We start from the raw sequence: 24,671 nt of genomic DNA on the forward strand, positions 1-24,671 counted from the left end.
ATATTTTTTAAAACACGGCACTCAAAATCTACATTCATTGAATATTTTTAAATATCTTTAATAAAAACATATGAAGAATCTTTTATTACGTGTTACAGAATGCAAAATATTTTATATACATTAATAAAATAAATTAAAAACTAAATAAAAAATGTAAAATATCAAGATATTTTGAAAATGATACCATATTGTGTACAGATGATGCTAACATAAATATTTTACGCATGTTTAATTTTGTGCTTATTTTATTTTTGAGTTACAACAAAATAAGAAATTCAATTTTGTCGAATTTTGGTTTTGCGTAAAAATTTCCAGTTGAATATTTAAGCATTTTAGCTGCTTCCTAAAGTTAGAACAGATATAAAAAACAAAATAAACATATATAGCTGTAAAATCAATATTATCATTAAGTTGTCTCTCCGCAACTAGCGCCGGGAAATGTTGGCTGGTATTTCTGAACTTAAACATACCTAAGTGTATACCTAGATGCAACAAAGCTATATTATTGTATTTCCTGTACACAAAAACCGTATCGGTTAATTTAAGTCTGTATGTATTTTCCTGTTCAAATACGTAAAGTTTAAGTATTTGATATTTCGGAAATAGTATTTCGAGTAACGAAGGAAATCTTAAACCTATCCTAAATCATAAAATGTTGACATAGTCGGTGGGTGTGTGCGTGTGTTTAAACATTCTAGGATTAACTTTCAATCATATATAATCAGCAGAAATTAGAAATATTATTTTTATTTGAGTGAAATGTGATTTATTTAAGTTTCATTATATGAACTTGAAATTCGGAATGTGATAAATTTATAAATTTAAACTAACTTTACTTTGAATGAAAAAATATAATTATAGTCCTAAAAATTATTTTTAATTTGACTTATAATATTTAATGGCCATATTAATATATATTATATTTATGATAATTTCCAATATTAATTGTGTTATATATTTTACTAAATAAACTTCCTATTAAAAAACTTTATTAATATTCTATATTGTAAGTAATTGTCTTATTAAAACCTTTAAGTTTAAATCCTTAAGTTTGCAATACATTCCTTAATTTGAAATGGCATTATTTATGAGCAAAATGTAAGCTTTACACTTTAATAATTGGATATCGAAGAATATTAAGAAACAGAAAATAACTTTGCTTTTTAACTAACTTTATCGAAAACGTATACTAGTATTAAGCTTATTTATTTTTATCAAACAGGTATCACCAGATGGCAACGTAACATCGTCCACTTTGACTTTCCAACCAACAAAATCAGATAATGGTAAATCATTGGTATGCCGAGCCGAAAACCAAAACGTACAACAGTTGGAAGAGATGGTTGGTGGTAAAGTGGAAGACCTGTGGACAATTGATGTGCATTGTAAGTAATTTAGTTTACATGACTAATGCAAAAGAATATTGTTCTTTGTTTCTTTTATCTATAAAAATCTTTCATCAAAATTATAAGATAAACGAACAAACTAAAAATACAATATTAATTAACGAGTAGTTATTTGGTAAACAATGAAATAAAAATAACCCTGACTAATATAATAGCATAACGTAAATGATTTTTTATCAATTTATTTGTATTATAATTTTATATCCATGCAAATGTCAAGCATATACAATAAAATATAAATGGTAGATCATATTAACAGTTATTTATAATTAGTTTATGTACACATATTAACATGTTATCGGAAATGTTTTTTTTTTACTATATACGGATTATTTAGTTAATGGAGAGAAATAAACTTTACAATGTATTATGTTTCAGTTGTCAGATCAAAAATTCTATGTTTGTAGTGTTTGTACAATATATTGAGTGTACACAAATGTAACAATTATACCTATTAAATTTAATTAAGCAAACATAAAATGTAATAAATAGATAAAATTAAATTAGATAAATGTTATTTTAAATATACCATAGGTATTACACAATATTATATTTTCCTTTGATTTATAATTATCATATTTATTGAATTATACAATAATACACTTTACGTAATGAAATACATTTCTACATTTCATGAGTTGATAGGCTAGCATTACATGAAACAATAATAATTTACAAAGCATTATTCAACATTTTAACTATGTATATTTTTAAGTTTTGAACTTACATCTTGTACTCCTGGCTGCATCAGAAAAATACGATATTGAATTATATTATTGTGTTTTGTCGGAAGCTACGATTCTTGTTGAATCATGCGTACAATACTTTTTATTTTTTTTTAATACTCCATGCTACGTATTTGTTACAGACGTTCCGATATTGAAACTGGCCTTGGGTATCAACATGAATCCGGCAGACATTGAAGAAGGAGATGATGTATATTTCGAGTGCAAGATCGATGCCAACCCACCCGCTTACAAAGTGATTTGGAAGCATAACGTAAGTTGCTGTCGCTATCCACATATAAATATATTTGGTGCTCAACTAATGCAAGTGTAACATAATACAATATTGTGTATACAAGTACTACTAACAGAGAAAATATTCAGTTGAATGTTTGAAATTTAAAATTCAAAGTCGTGTATACATATACATTTATCGGCGCGTATCACAAGCAGCTGTAAACTATATAATAGAATAACCGTAAACTATTAAAAACAAAAATTTTAAAAAACTCTCGACTCCGTCGGACGTCTTTTGTGCGGTCGCCAAACAGAGGGGACTAAGATATATATGCAGAACGGCCCATTTTATACTTACAATACAGCAGTGGCGTTAATGAAGAGACATAAAATGATAACCTCCGTTAAAAGATACTTGCGAGAGCATCCCCATGTAATATAATATAATTGCAGTTCTCAGGGAACGTCTTAAGAAAATCCTCTACCACACCGCCGCCGAGCTCTCTCGCAGCGCGATTGCATCTAAAGTGTACGTTTGTGTGTTCTGCAGTTAGTGATGGAAACCTCTTGTCCGCGGGATCAACAAGTTAAGGTGGTTGTAGGACGTGACTGAGCGCTTTTCAGTTTTGTGCATACATAAACGACACTCGTAAATTGACGTCGTCCCGCGCGAACGCACGCACTCACTCACAGACACGGCGAACAGACTTCAAACAATTTATAAAAAAAATTTAAAAATCAACTATTGGTTCGAGCACATTATTTTCCACGGCGACGCGGCCCTTGTTGTGGCGGATGGTTTTAAAATACTTCACAGCATTCTTCCAATATCTGTCTGATTAATATAACCTCCGGCGCTGCTAATTTGAAAGAAAAGATAAACAATGTTCATATACCTGCCATGTAATGCTGCTGCTCGCTAACTTCTTGATTGAATATATTTTACCCATCCATAACACAAATATTAGAACTTACGCTGCGGTGTAATAGACACGTTGGTTTTTTTCTCATTTTATTTCGTCAAAACATCTTGGTAATTACTTTTCATAACTATATTTTCAATTCATTATTTTTATTTTCCATTACATCCCATCTATTATGGTGTGCGTCTATGTCATCCACAGACTTAAATCCGTCCCGTAATGTAGGTTAAACACAAAAGTAGTAATTGATATCCATTTTATCTTCGTTATAATTTTCAAAAAATATATTAATAAAGAATAAAAATACAGCGTGAAATGGAATTAATTTTTTTAAGTCTCGGGTCGGCTGGTTATTATTCATAAAGTACTAAACAACACTTTGAAAAAAAAATTGTTTTGACAAACCTATTTGTATTAATTGTTTATTTTGGATTTCAGTATTCCAAATTAATTATTCTCGGAAATTAATTTATGGACAACAAAGTTTTCAATACCCTATTAGTGTATTAATATGAAAGTGAATAATCCTGTGTCGGTTATATAATAAAAAACTTATAAAATAATAATATATAGGTATATTATGGTGTTAAACTTTGTTTGACAGAATCATTGATGTTAAATGTACTAATTTATTCAGTATATTTTGTTGTGTACCATATTTAAAAAAAGCTTTACATTCTCGATTTACATGTCACCATTATTATTTACCATACGTAAGTTATTTTTAGTACAGTTAACATTGTTCAAAATTCAAGGATCCATTATTAAATGTCTGCAAAAATATAAAATTAATGTTAAAAATCACGTGATTATTTTAGCGTTATTATTAGAACACGGAGAAGGGTAAGTTCTCGTGGCGAAATATTTTGCGTGGGTAAAAAAAAAAATTTTAAAAAAACAGTTCCATTCAAGTGTTATGTCAAGCATATATGTGTGTTTTTCTGATTATTCCGTATAGTTTCTATCGCTGAGTTCATTCATTTTTCACGTGAAAAATATAATGCCTTGTATACAACCCAGGGTAATGAGTGCGTTTTAGTAATGAATACCTACACGTGTTTGTTTTCTGTTCACCGGACACAGGGTCAAGTGGTCCAGGGAAATGTGAAAAGCGGCGTGATTATGAATCAAAAGGACCTGGCACTTCAAAACGTCAAGAGACAGCAAGCAGGGAACTATTCGTGTTTGGCTAGCAACGTGGAGGGAGACGGCGAGAGCAACGTCGTTCGGCTAACAGTCATGTGTAAGGGCAATTTATGATAATATTTACACATATAGTATTATATACGATGTACAGAAAAAGCCGTGGCTAGTTGAAAACGACTAACCGCAATATTGCGATCGATATGTGAGGCTGCTAGCGTGAATCACATAACGATAGAACATATTAATATACGTTTTATCACGTCTTTCCAGAATAATGTATAATTTTAGTTATTTTATCGATAGTTGGCTAAACTATTTTTGAAACTCTGAACAATAATGTGACGACTGTAAACAAAAATGTAAAACTACCATGATCTGTATGACTGTATACAAAATGAATAACAACACTATTGTTCGACTAATGTATTTTTAGCTTCTTTAATAAAATCAATACTAATCACCCGAATGATTATATGAGTCTCACGACTCAAAAATAACGACTTTTAAATTATTATTAAACACGTTATTTTTAATATGAGACGTAGATTAAAAATAAGTCAAAATGAAACTATTGTTACGCCACATACGGCTCTCATTCGACAACACGTTTCAGTTGATTACGAAACGTAGTGAAATTGCCTACCGACTGCCCCGTGTTAGACAGTTGTCATTTGTGTAATCTGATAAACACCGAGTTTATCCGCTGTGGTTTTAACAATAGAGGAAAAGTGTTTTAATAAAACTTTGTACGCATTCTCAGCACATACATAATATGTAGTCTGTCCACCACAGAACATCAGTTGTATGTATAAGCGTAAAAAAACTTATGAAACTTTTAAATTTAAGATGTTTTGTTAAGTTTAAAGTTGGACGATTACAATATATTGACTGTCTAAGAAAAAAATTATAATTGGATAGGTACTCTATGATATTTTATATTATCAATATTATTATTATAGTTTTGACACTCAATTTATGATAGGTTAGGTTAGGTTCCAAACAATGTTTGTACATTTCAGTAATAATGAGATTTAATAATAATATGCTTATTCCACACGTATGTCCAACAATCAATATCTTATTATTTCAGGATAATAAATTCTATCATTCATAATGAAGTTAAATATTTTTTTAATATACTCAATGAGTGTAATTGTGATTTTTTATTTCGCACATTTTAAGGTTCGAACAATCCAATTTACTTACCATTTATTTCCTAATCTCGATATTGGAATTATTAATCCTAATACACTATTATCAAATAATAATAAATTGTTTTCCTTTAACCTTTGGGAATTAGTTTTCAATTTGGTGTAGGTACTTTTATCTTATGGTTGCATTCAATTTAATGTTTTTAAAAGATTTAAAATATTATAGAGTTCACTTTAATTTTCAAAACATTGCTTTAAGTATTATATAAATTACAATATCATTATTTGAAGTGTACCTAATATAAACAAAAACACAACATACATTTTCCATGAAATATATTAATAGAATTATTTGTGTAAAATAAGTATAAATAATATAATAATACATTTATATTCGCTAAACTAATTTGATGCTTATTAAAATTAAATTTTGCACCAATACATTAATTTATGAATATCTTAAGTGAATATTTTAATCTGCTTGAAACACTAAATCAGGATAAAAAAAAGTGAAGTATTATGTTTCGATTAATAATTAACGTAATGATTAAATCATTGAGAAAAAACACTTTAAATTTAATTTAAAACAAGTAGTGTATGGCTATGAATTATAACAGCTTAATGCAAAAGGTGGTAATAATAATAAATAATCTTGATAACGTTTATTTTATTAAGAAATACGATATGTATATGATGAACTTAACTTTGTGATGCAGAAATAAAATTTTACAATGATCCTACAAAACAGAATTAGTTTATGGTGTTTTAATAATTTACTAAGGTCAAAACTCAAAAGAAGTTTTCAGAATTAAACTTAAACTATTTTATTAAGTGTATTCAATGATGATAATGTAAAGTGTAAACAGTTTTAACAACATAGATTTTTCAATGTATTAACAACTATAACCATACTTTAAAAAAATACATGGTTATAATAAATTATAATTATAAATAAAAATTGATTATTATTTTAATAAATAATCATTTTCGAATAAAAACGTATTTTTCGGAACTTCAGTATAAAATCCACATTTTGTGTTGAATTTAGACGTTTCTCGTTAGTTTCCATTAATACTAATAACAATAATATGTAACTCCTCTAGTCAGAGGTCATTTTAATGAATATTGATAGAGGCCTAGAACTTTATTGTAATGGCCAAAAGTAGTTATTTTTTTGAGTGCAACTTTTCCACATACATAAATATTGCACGTGCATTGCGGTGTTATATTCACATACGATGTAAACTTTTACTAACCTGGTTGTACACCGATGCACAATGTATCACACGAAATGTTAAGTTTAAGTACTTCATTACCTATTTAAATCAACTATATATTTTGTGTTTTTTACATTCATAATACTAAATTTAATGAATAAAAATATAAGTTGCTCCATTACTGATATACCTTAAACAGTCACATTGTTAGAAATTATATTGAAAAAAAATATCTACGGGTTGTCGCTCAAAAAAAAGTCAAATAAATGTTTTTCAACCATTTGCTTCAAAGAATAAACATTTAAATTTTTTTCAAAATCATAAGAATTGAAGTGAGCAGTAGGCAATGCAAATGAACTCCTCGATTCTCGGCTTATACACTCTTACATTAAAATAATACCATGTGTAACGATTGCGTTCTTTTCGGGTGGTCCGCAGACAAACCGGTGTGCAGGCACAACCAGAAACTGACGTACGGAGTGGCCCGGAACGAGAACACGGAAATTGTATGCGAGGTAGATGCATATCCGGCACCGGACGTTTTCAAGTGGACGTTCAATCGGACGGGCGGCGTGGCATCTGAAATCGGTAGCAACGAGGTGGTCCAACACACCCGCCCTGGTGGAAGCGAAACTGGAAGTGGCAGTTCGTCATCCGGCAAGCGTGGCAGACTTTCGTCGGTGCTCACTTATAGTCCTTCAGTCATGGGAATGAGCAGCGGCGTTGGAGGTAGTGGAAATGGGGGCAACGTTGGAGACAACGATTACGGAACTGTCACTTGCCGAGCATCGAACACCGCCGGACAGCAAATGGAGCCTTGCGTTTTCCACGTGATCGCAGCCGGTGAGTACTAATAATAATTATAGCTATCAAAATAAATCGCCATGAGTGTGATGTGCGTATCAATAATGAAATTCACTTTTCGATACGTCTCCTGGGATAAAGTCAAATTCAAAAATATTTTATTCGCAGACCTTCAAACGCCTGATAAAACTGGATTTGAATAGACTTTGACTCAGTAAAATGTCCCAGGTGTTCTTAAAAAAAACTAATTGCTCTTTAATATTATTTCAATTTCTAATTTGATGATTTTCTCCCTCTTCTCCTCCTCCTCAACACTTCGAGGTATGGACTCCGGGCTTTTGATAAATTTGCTGAGCAATTTTCAGAATTTACATATTGCACATCGTTAATTTTCCCGGAATCGATTTTTTTCGGTGGTACCTATTCTGAGAAAGTACCACTCTTATATTTAACGGTCCAACTTAAAGCACTTCAAATTCTATCTATTACTTATAATTAGTCAACTAGCCAAGATTCACTTATGGTTGGATATGTTTTAATAATACCTTTCATGTGATATTTTATTACTCTTACCATAGTATAAACTTATTGTGCTAGTTATGGAAAAATATAGATTGTTTATGTCAAATATAAATAAAAATAAAACTTTTTAGTAGGTAGGTGAAAATATTAATATAATTTGGAATATTTATAAAGGCAGTGAACTCGAATTAAGAGTTTTATCATTGGATTTTAATATATAACAGATAGCTTTAATGGACTACACTTAATTGGAAATGTCGTTAATTTATAATTAACAAACAATAATAATAATATAATAGTTTATCGCTCACTACAACGTACTTTGTCTATTTTAATACCGCATACGTAAATTGAAACTGTAATGATTATACGAGTAGTTGTGGCTTAAAACGTAATATACATTCAAACTATAACTGATACACATATCATTAAATCTGGTACGATCGATGCGTTATATTCTATTTGCCGTGCATTTTATAGAAAATTAGGACTCGGAATTCGCGTTCGCGTAACACATTTACACTTGGCACAGGATAAACGAATTAAAAAACATTAAAACGCAATGGTCAATTGCGTTTCCCACCAATAACTACTGCAATTGCATCGCGTTGGGTACAATGAAATCCGCAATCATTTGCTGCATTTACGTGCGAGGATTAGGCGTAGGTATTCAGTATACGACGTGCATTTAAATACTCTGCATTTCGGAGAGGGGATTTCGAGCGACTTTGCAATAATTGCCATCGAATTTTTCCCGTTTATTTCTTTTCACTTGGCGGTTTACGTTTAATAATGCCCTAGGCAATAATAATAATACCGGACGTAATAATTACATAACGATTATTATTATTCTAGAGAATTAATGTATGACTAAGGCTCGTAAACGTTTCAAGTCCAATATCAAGTGTGTTATAATATTATTGTGTACCCATACCTATGTTTTATTACTACATAACACACAATAAGTATATTCATAGTTAATTTTTTCAATAACTCACGTAATTCCGTTGGCTGAAAAACGAACGAACATAAATTAAACTACAGAATGTGTGGTATAACATTTATTTCTGTATAAATTATTAAACGTCCAAATATATTATAATTATAATAATATGTCTGGTTGATTTGAGCCACTTCACTGCCTATAAATGTCGAGCTTATAACAATGTGAAAAATAATAAATCATAAAAACAATATTTCATTCGGAAATTTAGTCATAGGAATGTATAATACATTTTGTATTTTATGAGCTATAAAATAGTAGTATAATAAACTATACTTGTATAATTGGCCCACTGTTATATTTAAAAAAAAAAAAAATTTAAATAGGTTAAGAAAAATACATTTCGTGCCCAATTGTAAATAACCATTTTAGGCACAACACCTATTTTGTGATATTTTTTTATATTGACACAACAACTAATGACGATAAGTGCTGTCCGCTAGGTACTCTTTGATCAACGTGAAAAATTAAGGAAACAGTATATTATTTTGCTGTGTTCACTATGATAGATATCAGTTAGGTACCTATGAATATTATCTAGTATATGCATTTTGTTCAATATTTACCAACTTGCATAGTTGCAATAGATTTTAATCATCGCAGTACGTTAGCAACTATGAGTAAACATTAAATTGTATGTAATATAGGTATTGCAGGTGATTGATGTTTAATTTAATGATCTTGCAATGAAAAAAGTTCTGGACATTGGTGGTTTCAAATATGGCTACACTATTAAGCCTTTATTTATTTTTTATTTAAGTTTTAATAGGATTCTATTATAAACGAGGTCCATGGCCCCAGTTCCCCAGCCTCCAAATTTAGATTCGAAAACTATACCAACCGTTTATATCTCGTTTGTAACTGTTTGTCCTTCAAGTAAAATCATTTGTACCTCAACAGTTTTCAAACTGTCCCTACTTCGAATTTGGGGGTGCTGAAGAAACGGTGGCCCCCCACCTCCAAATTTTGATAATGTCATTAGGTCGTTGGATATAATATTTGGGCCTTGGCTTCATACATTTTGAGTGAATCGAAATTTAACTTTTGTTTTGCTTCTTCGTATGAAAGGCAGTTTTTGGAGATGTGTTTGACCGTTTCCTCATGAATTACAGATCGTAGGCTCTTTTTTTACCATTAGATAACCATGTTTAACCGTGTTCAGCGGGTTTAGCTGGTTCTCATTCTGATGATCATTGTTTCTATTTTTCTAAATGTTTGAGTAGGGTGCCATGAGATTAAAATAGTTATTTATATTGGTGTTATTTCGTTTAGTTACATCAAATTAACTTAATTTATATTTTAAAACTTCAATTAAAATGTATGATAAATGTAAAATTTACAAAAATATATTTATCTTCAATATACAAGATTGAATTCCAAGGAAATTTTTAGTTGAAACTATAATTAATTACAAGTTCATCCAACTATATTTATATGTTTACATGTAAAAAATACTTAACCATATTTGATTTATTTTTTTAATAAATATTAGTTTAATTATGGTCTTTTGCTACAGAATATTGAATGAGAAAACATAAATTTATTTGCAGACCAACAAATATATTATGTGATAACTAAATATTGAACATATCTAATAAAAAAATTGACAATGTTGGACCCTATTTAGTAAGCAATCGTGATGTATTTTAGGGGTTATTTTGTAGTTGGGCAAAAGTATATGTACGCAATCGTGTTCCCAAAAAAGTAATTCGTACGCAATCAGTTTCTACCTCCCCAAAAGATATCCACGTTTTAATAAAAGACCCTTTGTCCGTTTAGAACTCCAAATAGTATATCTATTAATGCAATCGTCCGGCTAAATTGCAGGCTCGTCAAGAGAGGGGACGACCACGGTATAAAGACTCTTAAATATTATTATTTAATATGTTAATGTTGAACGGTGGTTTTTCTATTCTCAATCGTTAATTTTGTTCCTTTCAATTTGCCGGATCGCAGTGAGACCTGACCCGCCTTTCAACTGCACTTCCGGTGACCCGACACTATCCTCAGTGCACGTGTGGTGCACGCAAGGGTTCGACGGGGGCGTCGCTCAACGCTTCGCGCTGGAGGCGTACGACTCGGCTGGCCGAGCCGACGGAGGGTCGTCTGGTCCGGACGACGGATACGGTGGGCCCGCGGTGGCCGCAGACGGACCGGCGCCACCCATGTTGGCCAACCTTACGGCCGACCGACCGGACTTCACGCTCCGACAGCTGTCGCCGTCCGTCGGGCTCCGGTTGGCCGTGTAAGCGTACAACTCGCGCGGCACCAGCGACCGCACGTGGCTTACCGCTTACACACTCAACTCGGCCGACAAGCAGACCACTTCCGGTACGTACAACGATACTTACATAATAATATATTATTGTCAGTCGTTCACATCATATTGACGTCGAGGAATAAATTAGTAATTTCCGACAAGTGTTCGATTGATGTCTATGAGATGAGTATATTTATTTTATGCCATCGTGACGTTAATAACCTATTACCGTTTCGTAAAATGTATTCTATCTATGTTATATCCGATTTAGTTATAGATTTTATAATTTCAATCATTTAAAATTTGATTTAAAAGACTAGCAGCATACATAAGGTACGAGAATGACCGTGTGGGTGATATTATGGAAAACTAATATATTTACTTATTATGTTTGCAGTAGATTTATTATTATTTTATGTTTTGTGTTCGAAATATACTATTAAATCTACCTAAATTTAACTAAATTATAATTGTTATAAATGTATTGAATGTCGAATAGTTCTATTTTTAGTGGTACGTGACTTAGTAAATCATGTACTAGTGGAGTACGTGAAAAAAAAGTTTGGGAATCTCTTGTTTCAACGAACAGAGCATAAAGTAGTATATCACCGAGCATGAATTCGCCAAGTATTATCGGCATTTGCCACTCCACTTATCTTTATGCTATATTGTCTGTACGTCCATAAACAAAAAACCGTCCGATCAATATTTGATAGTTTTATACGTTTCCATATTATATAGTGTATCATAAGTTATCTGGTTCAGAATAATGAGATTAAATGATAACGTGTTGGCGTTAAGACTTTGAAGGAAATAATAAGTCTAAATATATCACTGTTCTAAGCTAAAAGACTTGAAACATTTTTATTCTTGCATAAACCTAACATAACTGATAGGTTATGAATGCATGTTATCTATAGCACTGAGACTTTAAACTAGGTTATAATGTTTACAACGAAAACTTTGTGGTAACTATTGTAATGCAAATGGGAGTTGCGTAACTGCTTTAAAAAAAAATGTAACGATATTTAAATAAACAGAATGCATTTACAATTTATTATTTACCTAATCTATTTACATAATATTGTGTTACTTTCCAGTTTAATAAAATTAAATATCGCCCTGATCGCACTATATATGTCTATATATATTATTAAAATGTTAGATATAGGAACTAATATCTTTAAATTGTTTTAAAAAAATAATTTTCTTCTGTCAGTCGTATTATTAAATTATTTTTACGTAATTCTTTATTTATTTTAATGATTGGTTTATAATTACACTGAGCAGTTTTGAAGGTATTTCCACTAAATAGTTGGAAAACAAAATAAACCTGTTTATAAACCTATTAATACTGAAGTAAGAAAAATATACTAACCAAGACGAAATATATAATAATAATATAATGCATACGCCATATCTATATTTACAACTAAGTTTTTAATTTATCAAGATAAATAAAAACGGTGTACAAATGATGAAAATAATAATCGTAAAGGAAACGAATCTTATATAAGTCGTTCTCAACTACATAATAATATTATGTAATTATGAAACTTTAGACATTACTATAAGAGTATAAGCTAGAACAATTAAAAACAATTCTAATTTATTTTTAAATAAAAGAATATTTCGAATTCTGTATATTTTATATTTTACTGCAGTTTTAAACTTGTATTTGGTTTTATTTGGTTATGATATAGAGCAATATATACATAGGGCAAAATCTTTTGGTTGACCAATAATGCAATTTTAGACTTGATTTTGTTTTTAATACTTTTAACAAACTAACTACCAAGCCCTTATGTGTCATAAAAATAAATTTTTTAACCAACTGTCCGTTTACTGACCGTGCGCGTGTCGTCGCTGGAGTTGTACATATTGTTATTTTATGGCCGTTGTACCGAGTTAACGATTATTATAGTTGTTAACGCTGTAGAGGCCTTCACCTCAGTGGTATATGTATACACTATACAGCTACACTCGCAGACAACTGCACAATTGCACCTGAAGTATTTTAATATTATATACCTCCGTCGATGTTCAACTAGTCTCTGGAAAACTGAAAGATATGCATAAATAATGTCTTGTAAAGATATAATATTATATTGTCATAACCATTTATGTGTATCATGTTTCCATATCTGTTTACTCTGGTTCAATTATGTACCTTTCGCGATCTAATACACACTGCGTACTTTTTAAATAACCTCCACTCCCACTCGAGACTAGTACATTTTAGTATTACATGGTTAAAAATGTTGTTTTTTTCCACTTAATTTTAAAATATATTCATATTTATGTATTATATATTCTATATTCATAACATCTATACTCGTATAAAATGAATGAAAAATGGAAACCTGTAAAATAGTTATTTTTTATACAACAAAATCACTTAAAAATATTTCCCTTTCCATACCCTCCAGGGCAACTGGTATTTTAATTTTTTTTCCCCTCTACGCGGCGTTCTTTAGATGAACGTATTATGCATATATTAAATTTACGTTCACGCATTTGCATGTATATAGGCTCGGCTGAGATATTAACTTATTCATGCATAAGTTAATAAAGTTAATTTATTTCCTATAGTAACAATTCTATTGTTTAGATTAAATGAGTCAAGTATACCGGGATAGCACAAAATACATATTTTTTAAAAGCAATACTGACATAACATACCATTAAGTTATATAAAATGGATAAGATCGATATTTAAACAAAGGCCTACATAATTTGTTTACGAAAACCGGTAATTTCCGTTATGTACACAATTTATAAAAGGAATATAATAAAATCAATCAATCATCATTAATTACCATTCATAACAAAGCTTTCCAGCTATAACAATAACAATTTGGAGTTCCAAATAAATATAACAATTTATGCACAGGTACTCATAATATGTACCAAGGTATTAAATATTGAAAATGTGTTTTTCGTTGATTCGTTGTAAAAGAATTTCAATAATTCGCAAAATATCAACATAAGAAAACATTTGATAGTATAATACAGACTATCTTCTTCTTCTTCTTCTTCAGCTTATCGGCCCATTAAGTGCCATCGCTGCCATCACAAAACCTCTCCATTTCTCTCTATCGTATGCGTCGTCAAAAGATGACGCTTCTTCTATGTTTTTTATATCTTGAGCTATAACGTCCACCATAATACAGACTATACATTACATAATATCCAATGACTATTTATGAAGGTTCTGGTACAGATTTTATTTTCTCAAGAAAAATTTTAATACGAGATTATTTGTATCTAAAATCCTAAACCATACCTATGCATACCGCATACCGCACTCGACATTTTCTAGAAATGTACTTTTATACCATAAGTTTTGAGTTCTTAAGACATGCAATTACTATAAAAGAAATAGTTTTCCATAAAACTATAAAATAAGATTTGAATAAAGTTGTATTATAAGTATGCTAATGTAAATTCGAACAACAACGATAAACCTAACATATTCTCATATTATATAAAGTTTGAAATATGTATGTATATATATTTTATTCGTAAAAGTTGTAAGCATTTGATTATATTTCACTGTAATAATACTTCATTTTTATTTTTTAATAAACTACTTTATTAGTTTTATGTTTCATATTCAACTTGTTCATACACTAATTCTTACATGCAGTTAGTTTTTTTTTAAATATATACATAATATTATACCTACAAGTTTTGATAAAAATTATTTTTTAGTGCTCTTCTTAAGTGATAACTGACTATTTAAAAAAAAATTGTTTAATTGACATCGTTTAATTTTGTACAACAACTTTATATTTATATACTTTGAAAATATTATAACATTTCAATAGCCGTTTTTAATATAAAACAAAAAATATATACATTTACACAATATAATATATAGGTACTTACCTGTATCATTATAATCTAATCAACAAAAGATCTAGATCTAATTAAATTTGTAAATTCAACAATTTTACTGTACCAAATGCAAGCAACATTTTTACCTTATGAAATTATATTATTTTAAATAACAAATCATGTATAAGACTAATATAATAAATGTAATAACGCATTTTATGTAAATAGTATGTAAAATAATGAACACAAAAGCCAAAGGTTAATCTTGCACATTAAAAATATATTTATACAATTACCAAAATTATGTACACACCATTTCTCAATAACATTATATAAAATTGAGCTATACTTAGACTAAAAAAATATTTCAAAAGTCATAACCACTGCAAGTTATAAAAATGAAATTAAGACAGCTCTCCGTGTTGTGTACATCAAAAACTAAAAGCCAGCGGTTAAAATATTTATAAAATGAATCGTTATTTTCAGACGAATTTATTTACGTGATTTACTTGTATCAGCCGTAAACAATATAAAAATTATCATAATAATAATAATAATAATAATATATAAGTATTGTAATACAACATGTGAATAGTTGGAATATGTATAAACCTTCAGAAACGGGTACTATCTGTAGGTGTAACCTGTAGGTACATAATATTATTATACGTAAACAAAACACAGGTTCACACAAAATGTAAAATAATTAATATTATGTTATATTAACTATAATAGGGGTCCCCACAATGTAGTTAATTTAGAGGATAGAATTTATTTGTGAACGCTAGAAGCGTTGTTTTATTCAAATTTACGGACGGATTTGTATACATTAAATTTGCAATCCACCAACGCATAAATTTGTCATTCGATAAGAAAATGTTTAGATTGTTCGCTCAATATCACCAGCACAGCCATGTAATTTCCTCTGGGGGCAAACGCGTGAAGGTATTTCAAAATTCGAAAACTTTTGCAGTTAACCTATTTTTGATATAGTCAGATTTATAGTATATATATTATATTTACCAATCGTTTGGATTTGTCCGCGATAACAGCACTCGTAATATTTCGGCTGTCCTGTAATACTATAAAGCGGTGAAAGTTGATACTAACTAAAAATAAATAATATTTATTATTTAACCCACTCCACTAATTGTGAGTACAATGCGTGACTCGTTAAAATGTTCAAAAAAATTGCATTTTTCTACGTCGTGTTTGCCACCGCAAATACCTAGTAGGTATCATTATATTATTCCATCAGTGCTGAGACATATTATACATACAGCAGTATAATTCGTGTCTTAAATAATATTTGGGTATAATAAATGTCTTTGGTGAGATGTTTTTCATTTATTTCATCTTAACATCAATTGTCACTGTTCAAAACATTTCTTCGGTATTTGATAAATATTATCATGATACTATACACAATACTATAATAAAACAATAATTACGATTATACGGCGTCCTGTATAGGCAATATTGATGCATAATAAAAATTGGCCATAGTTAGTGCCTATCAATAATAGCTTATTATCATAGTAAACTAATAAGTAATCAATGGTAATTTAATTTAATTTTAATTGAAATAAAAGTTTTATGAAAATGTACAGTGCACAAAGCCATGAATTTTAATCACTGCAATGACATATGGTTCCTACTGCCTACTTTATTTCATCATAAACAAGAACTACTAACGACTTTCAAAATTCTTTTTGACGTAACGACGTAGTTGTTGCTTCTCTCGTGACTTTGGTTTCAGCGATCAGGTTACCGTGATAAAAATTAATTTTTCTTCACGCAAAACTTCATTTAAGTTTACTTTCTGAGCTCGACGCTGCACATATACATAATATAATATATAAATAATATTGTTTCATTTTGGTTTGACAGGTTCGTCTGCCGTAGGAGCCGGTGGCAACGACCGTTTCCGGCTGACGCCAGTGGTGGCCGGCCTCTTGGCCATCACCATTGTGTCAGCCGTGGCCGCAGCTGCGGTGATGTGCGCGCTCCGTGTGCGATCTCAGCGGCACCGGAACCAGCGTCGGCAAGACTTGTGCGGGGCCGGAACTGGCAGTGTTATGGGAGGAGGTATTGGCGGTGGGGCTGCCGTTATCGCTGTGTGCAAGCAGAAAGCGGACGATGACGACGACGAGTACGCAGCGGCGGCATCCGACCCAGACAAAAATCCAGACCTTATCCCGCCGACAAAAATCAAAAGTGCGTTCAACAACAGATTTTCATTTATTTCAATTTCAACTTCAGTTACAATACAGTTTTATTTAAAACTATCCATTGTATAGTTATATGCCTATTAGGTTCCCATCGAAATAATATTTTAAAATATAATATATAATATTATGTTATATAATATTTAATATAGTAATTCTTATTTTATATATTTTAATATATGATATTGTCAAAATAGATGACAAATTTACCAAAATAAAATTAAAATGTTAAACGATTGATATTTAGAACAAATTATTATGATCTTAGCAAAAGTTAAAGCAGAATCATGATAGGGGATCTGGATAATGGCGTGTGACATAGATACTATACCTAAATATAGTTATAAATATTGTGTAACTCATTTAGGCATTTTTGAATTGGATTCAATCGATAACCTCCGTAGCCCTATATTCTTAGGGAACCTACTTATATAGTAGTATAGAGCTACTATATTCTATTGATATAGTCACTGTTTAATGGTTTCGACTTCCAGAATTTTTTTTAAATTCCATTTTAATTTCGTGTTATGTGCAACCATAAATTATTGTTTTGATTTTTTTTCTAAAAAATGTAATCAAATTTTCAAGTTTAATCGCGCGATTTTAATTAATGTTAAACTGGTTAAATTAGTAAAAAATCAAATTATTTATTTATGGGCCATAAAGTATAAAAACATAAAAACCTATATTAACTATAAACAATTTTTAAACAATATTGTTATTAAGTTTTCTAATTAATCGTGTAAAACACTTATTTCCTTGCATTTTTCTAGTACATTTTCTAATAAAAAATATTTTGTATTACACAATGATATGTTTAGTAATTTAGCTAGTAAATAAATCAATTAAATTATCCAACAATTTCTTTCTCGTTTATTGATATCCGACAATTAACACTGCTCTCTTGGAACCATTGTGTCATTTTTGATTTATTTTACTCTAGCTTAAAGGTTATTTAACAAATATAATTTAAGCGATCATATACTTTATACATCTACTTACCTCGTTCTTCTGATCTCGATATGACGTCATGTGGAAAATTATTTGATATTCCAATATGAACGGTGAACTTCTGGACTGGTGCAATTCAAAGTCAGTCCCGCATAAATTTTCAAGTTTTTTTAAAAATTGGATTTCACTTAAGTTACGTTGAGTGACCGCTTTACCCATTAATAATGACTTTTCCCTCACGCTTAAACGACTCACCGGTCAACGGGTCGAAGTCATTATACGTGTAAAAAATTCGAAACTTTATTATAAAAGGCACAGGTAGCTGTACATAAATATATATATATTTTTTTTTTTGTAACGATGAAATACCGATAACAACTTACAGTATACGGTATATACGTCATAATATATGGTACAGTTTACTATCCGAAACGATATATTTCCGCCAAGTGATCCCGAAACGATTTTTCTACACACCGAATATATCAAATTGAAGTTCCGTTATTACAGCATTCGAACAAACAACATAATCTACCTATAACGTTTCGGGAACACTGCATTCCAAATATTGTATTATAATTGTGGTGAGCCTACCTAAATATGTTACGCTGCGTACCTACCGTATGAAATTATTTGTTGAAAACTGTATTTTTGTCGATGATCATTATTGCGATTACTATAATATATATTTTATAAATCTAGGCGGAAGCAGAGGCAATATCGGATACCGTGTTGTCCAACAACAGCCGATGATGGGATTAAATGACGACGATGATGAAAACTTGGATGCTGCCGAATCATCAGACGATGAACGATCCGGTTACCCGACACTTCCGGTCGACGGTATTGGCTCGCGCCCATCCGTCAGTTCAATCCGAAACGTGAGTCCACTGCGCATTTCATTTGATATTAAGTTCATAGTTTATTGTAACAATAAAATGATAACGATTTTTAAAAATCTAAATCTAAATTATGTAATATCCCGTGAAGTTATTATCACAACGATAAAGTAACAGTTAAATGATAGGATCTTTATTTAAGTAAAACGGGATGCTCTTCTCGATTCTTGAAGCATAATATATTAATATAGTTATCTAAATATATTTTAACAATTTTATTTTCAAAATATTTTTGTCTCACTCATATAGTGTAATCAAAATGTTCATGTAATGACTAATTTCGAGAAACGTGGAAACAATTATTTTTAATTTACACTGCACGGAGAACTTTTTGTGAAATGGTTACCAGGAAATTCCAAAGCAGCATTGTGTAATTATAAAAAAAATGATAAACTGCCTAATGTTAAAATTTAAATATAATGTTTGAAATAGTATAACACATAACACATTCATGGCATATCTAAGTTATTAATTATTAACATATGCTGCAATTGCATTTCTGAATAATATGCAACACTATTCCCCAAAAATTGTATACTAAATACGTCTTAATTGATATTCAATTAATGAAAAGAAGTAATTACTTATTTCATAGCTTGATATTAGTAATTATATTATTAGTTTATTATTTTGATATAAATTAAAATTATACGGTTAAACCAGTCATTTTTCGATGACCATTTTATAAAAAGTACCGATGCAAGAAGTATAAAAAAAAATGTACACTAAGTGTAAATTAACGGTACTTATCCATTTCAAGAATCGGACATAATTTGTGTTCAATACATGAGAATAAAAACATCTTGATCACTAGGATCGAATTATATGTACCTATCGGATATCCATTTCATGAAAACTTCGATTACAATAGGGGCTTGGTATGCATATAGTAAATATTATACATATAGTGTAATCCAAAATATTAAATAATACTATGTTGGTAAATGTATTAATTGCTATGGTCTTATCAATCTGAAATAATTATTAATTCAGATTAATATGCATATATGACAAACGCATCTAAATATAATATACAACCTCGACAAACATAAATCGTTAAATAAAAATGGTAACCACAATAATATGACATCCTATGACATCAGGTGTATAAAGATCATCTAGAATGTTCAATTTATTACACCGCATATTACATACATTTATGATATATTATGCTATTATTAGTATTATTAATTTATTAATTAAAACCTAATGAATATTACAAAATATTTTATACCGTTATTTGTATTTTAGCATATAATATTGTTTTTTTTATATGGTAGGTACCCTTTTTTTAATTATTATTTTTTCATCTATTTTCTCTCTATATCTCAGTACCTACAATTTACCTAAAAAAAAAAATTATAAATTATTGGGTTTTATATTTTGTTTGTTTTTAATATAAATAACCATGCATACAAGCAGTATGCATAAATTAATAATAATATAATTCAAATTTACTGAGATTTTTTTTATAATATATCCATAAAATATAATAGATTGGGTACTTTGATGATAAATAAATGTATGTCAAATATTAATACTGTCGTTTATATTCGTTGGAACAACTATTTTCGGGTAAACCACTATACATTTAGTTAATCACAAATCTGTACGACCGTTTATAATTGGTTGGTAAAACTTAAGTTGGATAAACATTTTGGGTACCTATAAGTCGAGAAGTTTGTGAGATATACATTACCTCAAATCCTGAAACACCCCTGAAGTGATTATAGCAAATCTATTATCACATCCCTTACCTATAAGTACATAAAATAGAAAATCAATTCTGCTTGACGTTCAGTGTAATCAATTTCGTGAAAGGAAATCAAGTGATTTAATTTGATAAATTGAAAACCTTCACACATTTTCTTTAAAAAAAAAAACATTTTAATTGGTTCTTAGTATTCGTAAATTAAAATATTGTGCTGGGGATAGATTAATATTAAGCTACAAAGTTTTATAATATTATACATACCTCAGTGAGGTATACAAAATTGAGATGACAATTAGAATTCACAATATTTAAATTACTTTTATTATTTTAAATCAAACATAAAAATATCAGACACAATCAAACAAACGTATCGTACTCGTCAAAACCACCGCTGCTCTCATACCATAGTCCTTACATCCACAAATATAATTTTATAATGTGCTTCCTCAGCTCATTTGCTTCATTGGCCTATTATTGAGAATGGCATCCTGTTTATAGTTTGTATTTTTCATTTAACTTTTTTGGGCCTCAAACTGGTTGGCACATACAACATTAGGTATATATTATTACTAACTATAGAATTCAACAAAAATGCTCAATATTGAATAATATAATATTACGAAATTATATTTAAAAGAAACGCTATCAACATAACAAAATGTAAAACGTATAAATGAATTATGTATTAATAAATTATTAATATTATATTAAAATAGTACACAATTATGCATTGAAATAAAAATGAACTAAAATAAAGACTCATAGTCCGAATTTTAAACAATTGCTTACTTTTCATATTCATATACTACAATTCTGTAAATCTATCACTCCATCGTGTTTAATATTTAAGCTTTATGAACGATATAATATAATAGTCATTAGTATAATGACTCATTACAGTGCAGTTATATTTGAGTTGACTAATAAATTTGTCTCACAAATTCAAATATTTAATATATTTGAATTATGATACTTAAGGATTAAACACATAATACAAATATATTATTTAGATAAATAATGTTTGGGGTGATTTAATTTTTCAAAGATCAATTTTAATTTTAAAATTGTTTAATGTTGATTACAGCCCGCTACATCAATTGGCCCCGGTTATAACAACAACGGTTATAGGCCTGAACAACATATGTCGACAACCATAGCGGTATCATCCCGGTTACCACCTTACCATCATCGGGAAATCGTTACGGTTCGAACTCCATTGATGTCTAGCCAACAGGAAAGCTGCGTTTAAATATTATATTATTACAAACATGTTTTCGTATGATAATATTGTTTTATGTAGTGTGTATAGCTACATAAAATGCATAGTCCTATAGTCCTAATTATTATTATCATTATTATTATTATCACTAATATTACCCAATATTATTATAATTATTAATTGTATTGTGAATGTATTTTGTTAAGAACTTCCTAAATGTATATTATACAAAGATTTCTCCTCCATTTATTTTTCCCCTGTTCGTTTCTAACATTTGTACTCATGTTGCATCCAAGTGTTTGTCATTTTAAATTCTACTGAATAAATTTTTGTATAATAATTGCCAGTCTATGGTCTTCTAAATTGGTTTTTGAACTACTTCATACTGAAATTTTGAAATTTTTTACTGGAATGTCTTAATCACGACAATGATAGTTAACATATATTGGAATAAAATTGTTATTATCAATATTATCTGTTTCTTAATTCATATTATCTCATGAAACACTATGTAATGCTTCTGACCTTCAAGTTTATTAATTATACGTCAAATTTAGTACGAAAATTGTTTAGGTTAGTGTGACGCACCAGCTGAAACATAGCGTAATAATTCAGTTCGTTCGTGTTAGTTTCGTTGTACTAAATCAAAATCGTGTGTAACTCAACAATTATTTCAAGTTGACGGTTTTTATTTTTTAAATCAGATTCCAATACCCGCTTAATTTTAACAATTTTTTTCGTACAAATATCTTTTTTATAAACGTGGTACCAATCTTGGAAACGTCCTCCATAATACTACAACATGTGTTGAATGTGAGGCGACTAGACGAATTCCTTGCAACTTCATTTTAATATTTAACTATATCAAATTTAATCTAACCATGTAAAACTGTATAATAATAATATCTATATTATAACATCTATAGTGTGTAATTTACTAAATTACCAAAACTGCTGGTTCTTTGCAGGAGGACAGTAGTTGTTAAGTGTTATAATTTTTGTAAAAAATGATTTTCAAATTATAAGTGTTTAAATTTATTATATTTATGGCTAGGTAATAATATTGTTGTTGTTTGTATTTATAAAGTTGGAAAACAATTGTTGAAATAAAATTGTCATTGATTCGCGCACCAGCGACGTCGTTAGTCTACTGAGAGATAAGGTATGACATTTAAAAAAATGTGTATAAACTTTTTATTATTATTGATATAAATATTATTATATTTGATGTAAATATTTAATAATAAATATCGGTATCAATAAAGATAACGAGTTACCCGTAGTTATTATTTATTTATAGGTATAATAGTTTAATTATATACCTAAACAAAATATTAATTATGATATATTATAATACATTTTTACATTAAAAACACACACGACATTTATACATTTTTATTTTATATTTTGTGTAGCTTTTTTGAGATCTGTGAAATATATTTTTATTTTATCAATTTATTATTATATATTATTATCAGTTATCAGTTACCTAACAAATGTTTATTTAATTTGTAAGACATTAGAAACTACTACTATTCTTTTATACAATTAATAAACATTTTTTTTCGCGATTTTATCATGTACATCACAATTCGTATATTAGGTAATGGTTTATGAAAACTATTTTGTTCAACTAATAATTAACTATTGAATAACTTTGTTTCATCTTAGTATTTAGTTTTTCAACTGAGTTTACAATTACTACTACAGTTTTTTTTTTAATATGTATCAAAATTTTATTATTTATTAGTTTATTTCTTTTTTGACTTTCGGTTTATATGGTCTATATTGTGCTATATTATTATAGTGTTATATTAGAGTTAATAATCATTTTACTATCAAGTATCAACGCATGAATAATATAATTAATATTTAAATTATAATATTATGTAATAACTTTTTTTTAAGTTTTTAATAGTTCTATGTTCATTAATTTAAAAAAATATTTACATAATTAGAAAAAAATTGTTTTATTCACGTTGTCGCTACTTATATAATATAATTAAATATAAGTCAATAAGTGTAATCGTATTCGCACATATAAGATGCCAACTCTGTTTAGAAGTTAATTCTATTTTTCTTTCGACCATAATTAATGTGTATTCGATCGAAGTTTAATTTACAAATACTATCCGTGTGTGTTTATATACAATTTAATGTGTAATATACATTTAATAATAATAATAATATATACTTCTATCATATCTATTTAGAATTATGCATAATATAATAAATACATATTAAATAATATATCGATCAAAATTTGTTCGTTTTGTCCTAAGGACGGTTATTAATATTATTAAAACTATTATTATTACTAAAATTAATTTATTATTATTACTGAGTAAGTGTGTAAATTGTGTTTGATTATTATTCAATCGTTACAAAATTGTTCAACAAAAATATACATGTGACGATTTTTTCTT

At 29.1% G+C, this 24,671-nt stretch overlaps 1 protein-coding gene across 1 annotated transcript in view; it reads left to right on the forward strand.

The window, feature by feature from the left end:
- Positions 1–23,621, forward strand: part of LOC111033119 (nephrin-like) — a 160,390-nt gene extending 136,769 nt beyond the window's left edge. Inside the window, 8 exon segments of the mRNA XM_022313716.1 lie at positions 1,223–1,385; positions 2,275–2,405; positions 4,375–4,534; positions 7,244–7,648; positions 11,091–11,465; positions 17,125–17,451; positions 19,116–19,294; positions 22,111–23,621. Of these exon segments, the coding sequence (XP_022169408.1) occupies positions 1,223–1,385; positions 2,275–2,405; positions 4,375–4,534; positions 7,244–7,648; positions 11,091–11,465; positions 17,125–17,451; positions 19,116–19,294; positions 22,111–22,275 (1,905 nt within the window). The 3' untranslated portion in view covers positions 22,276–23,621.
- Positions 23,622–24,671: the final 1,050 nt, after the last annotated feature.

The sequence above is a fragment of the Myzus persicae genome, unplaced genomic scaffold, assembly GCF_001856785.1.
Source record: "Myzus persicae strain clone G006 unplaced genomic scaffold, MPER_G0061.0, whole genome shotgun sequence".
Lineage (NCBI taxonomy): Eukaryota > Metazoa > Arthropoda > Insecta > Hemiptera > Aphididae > Myzus > Myzus persicae.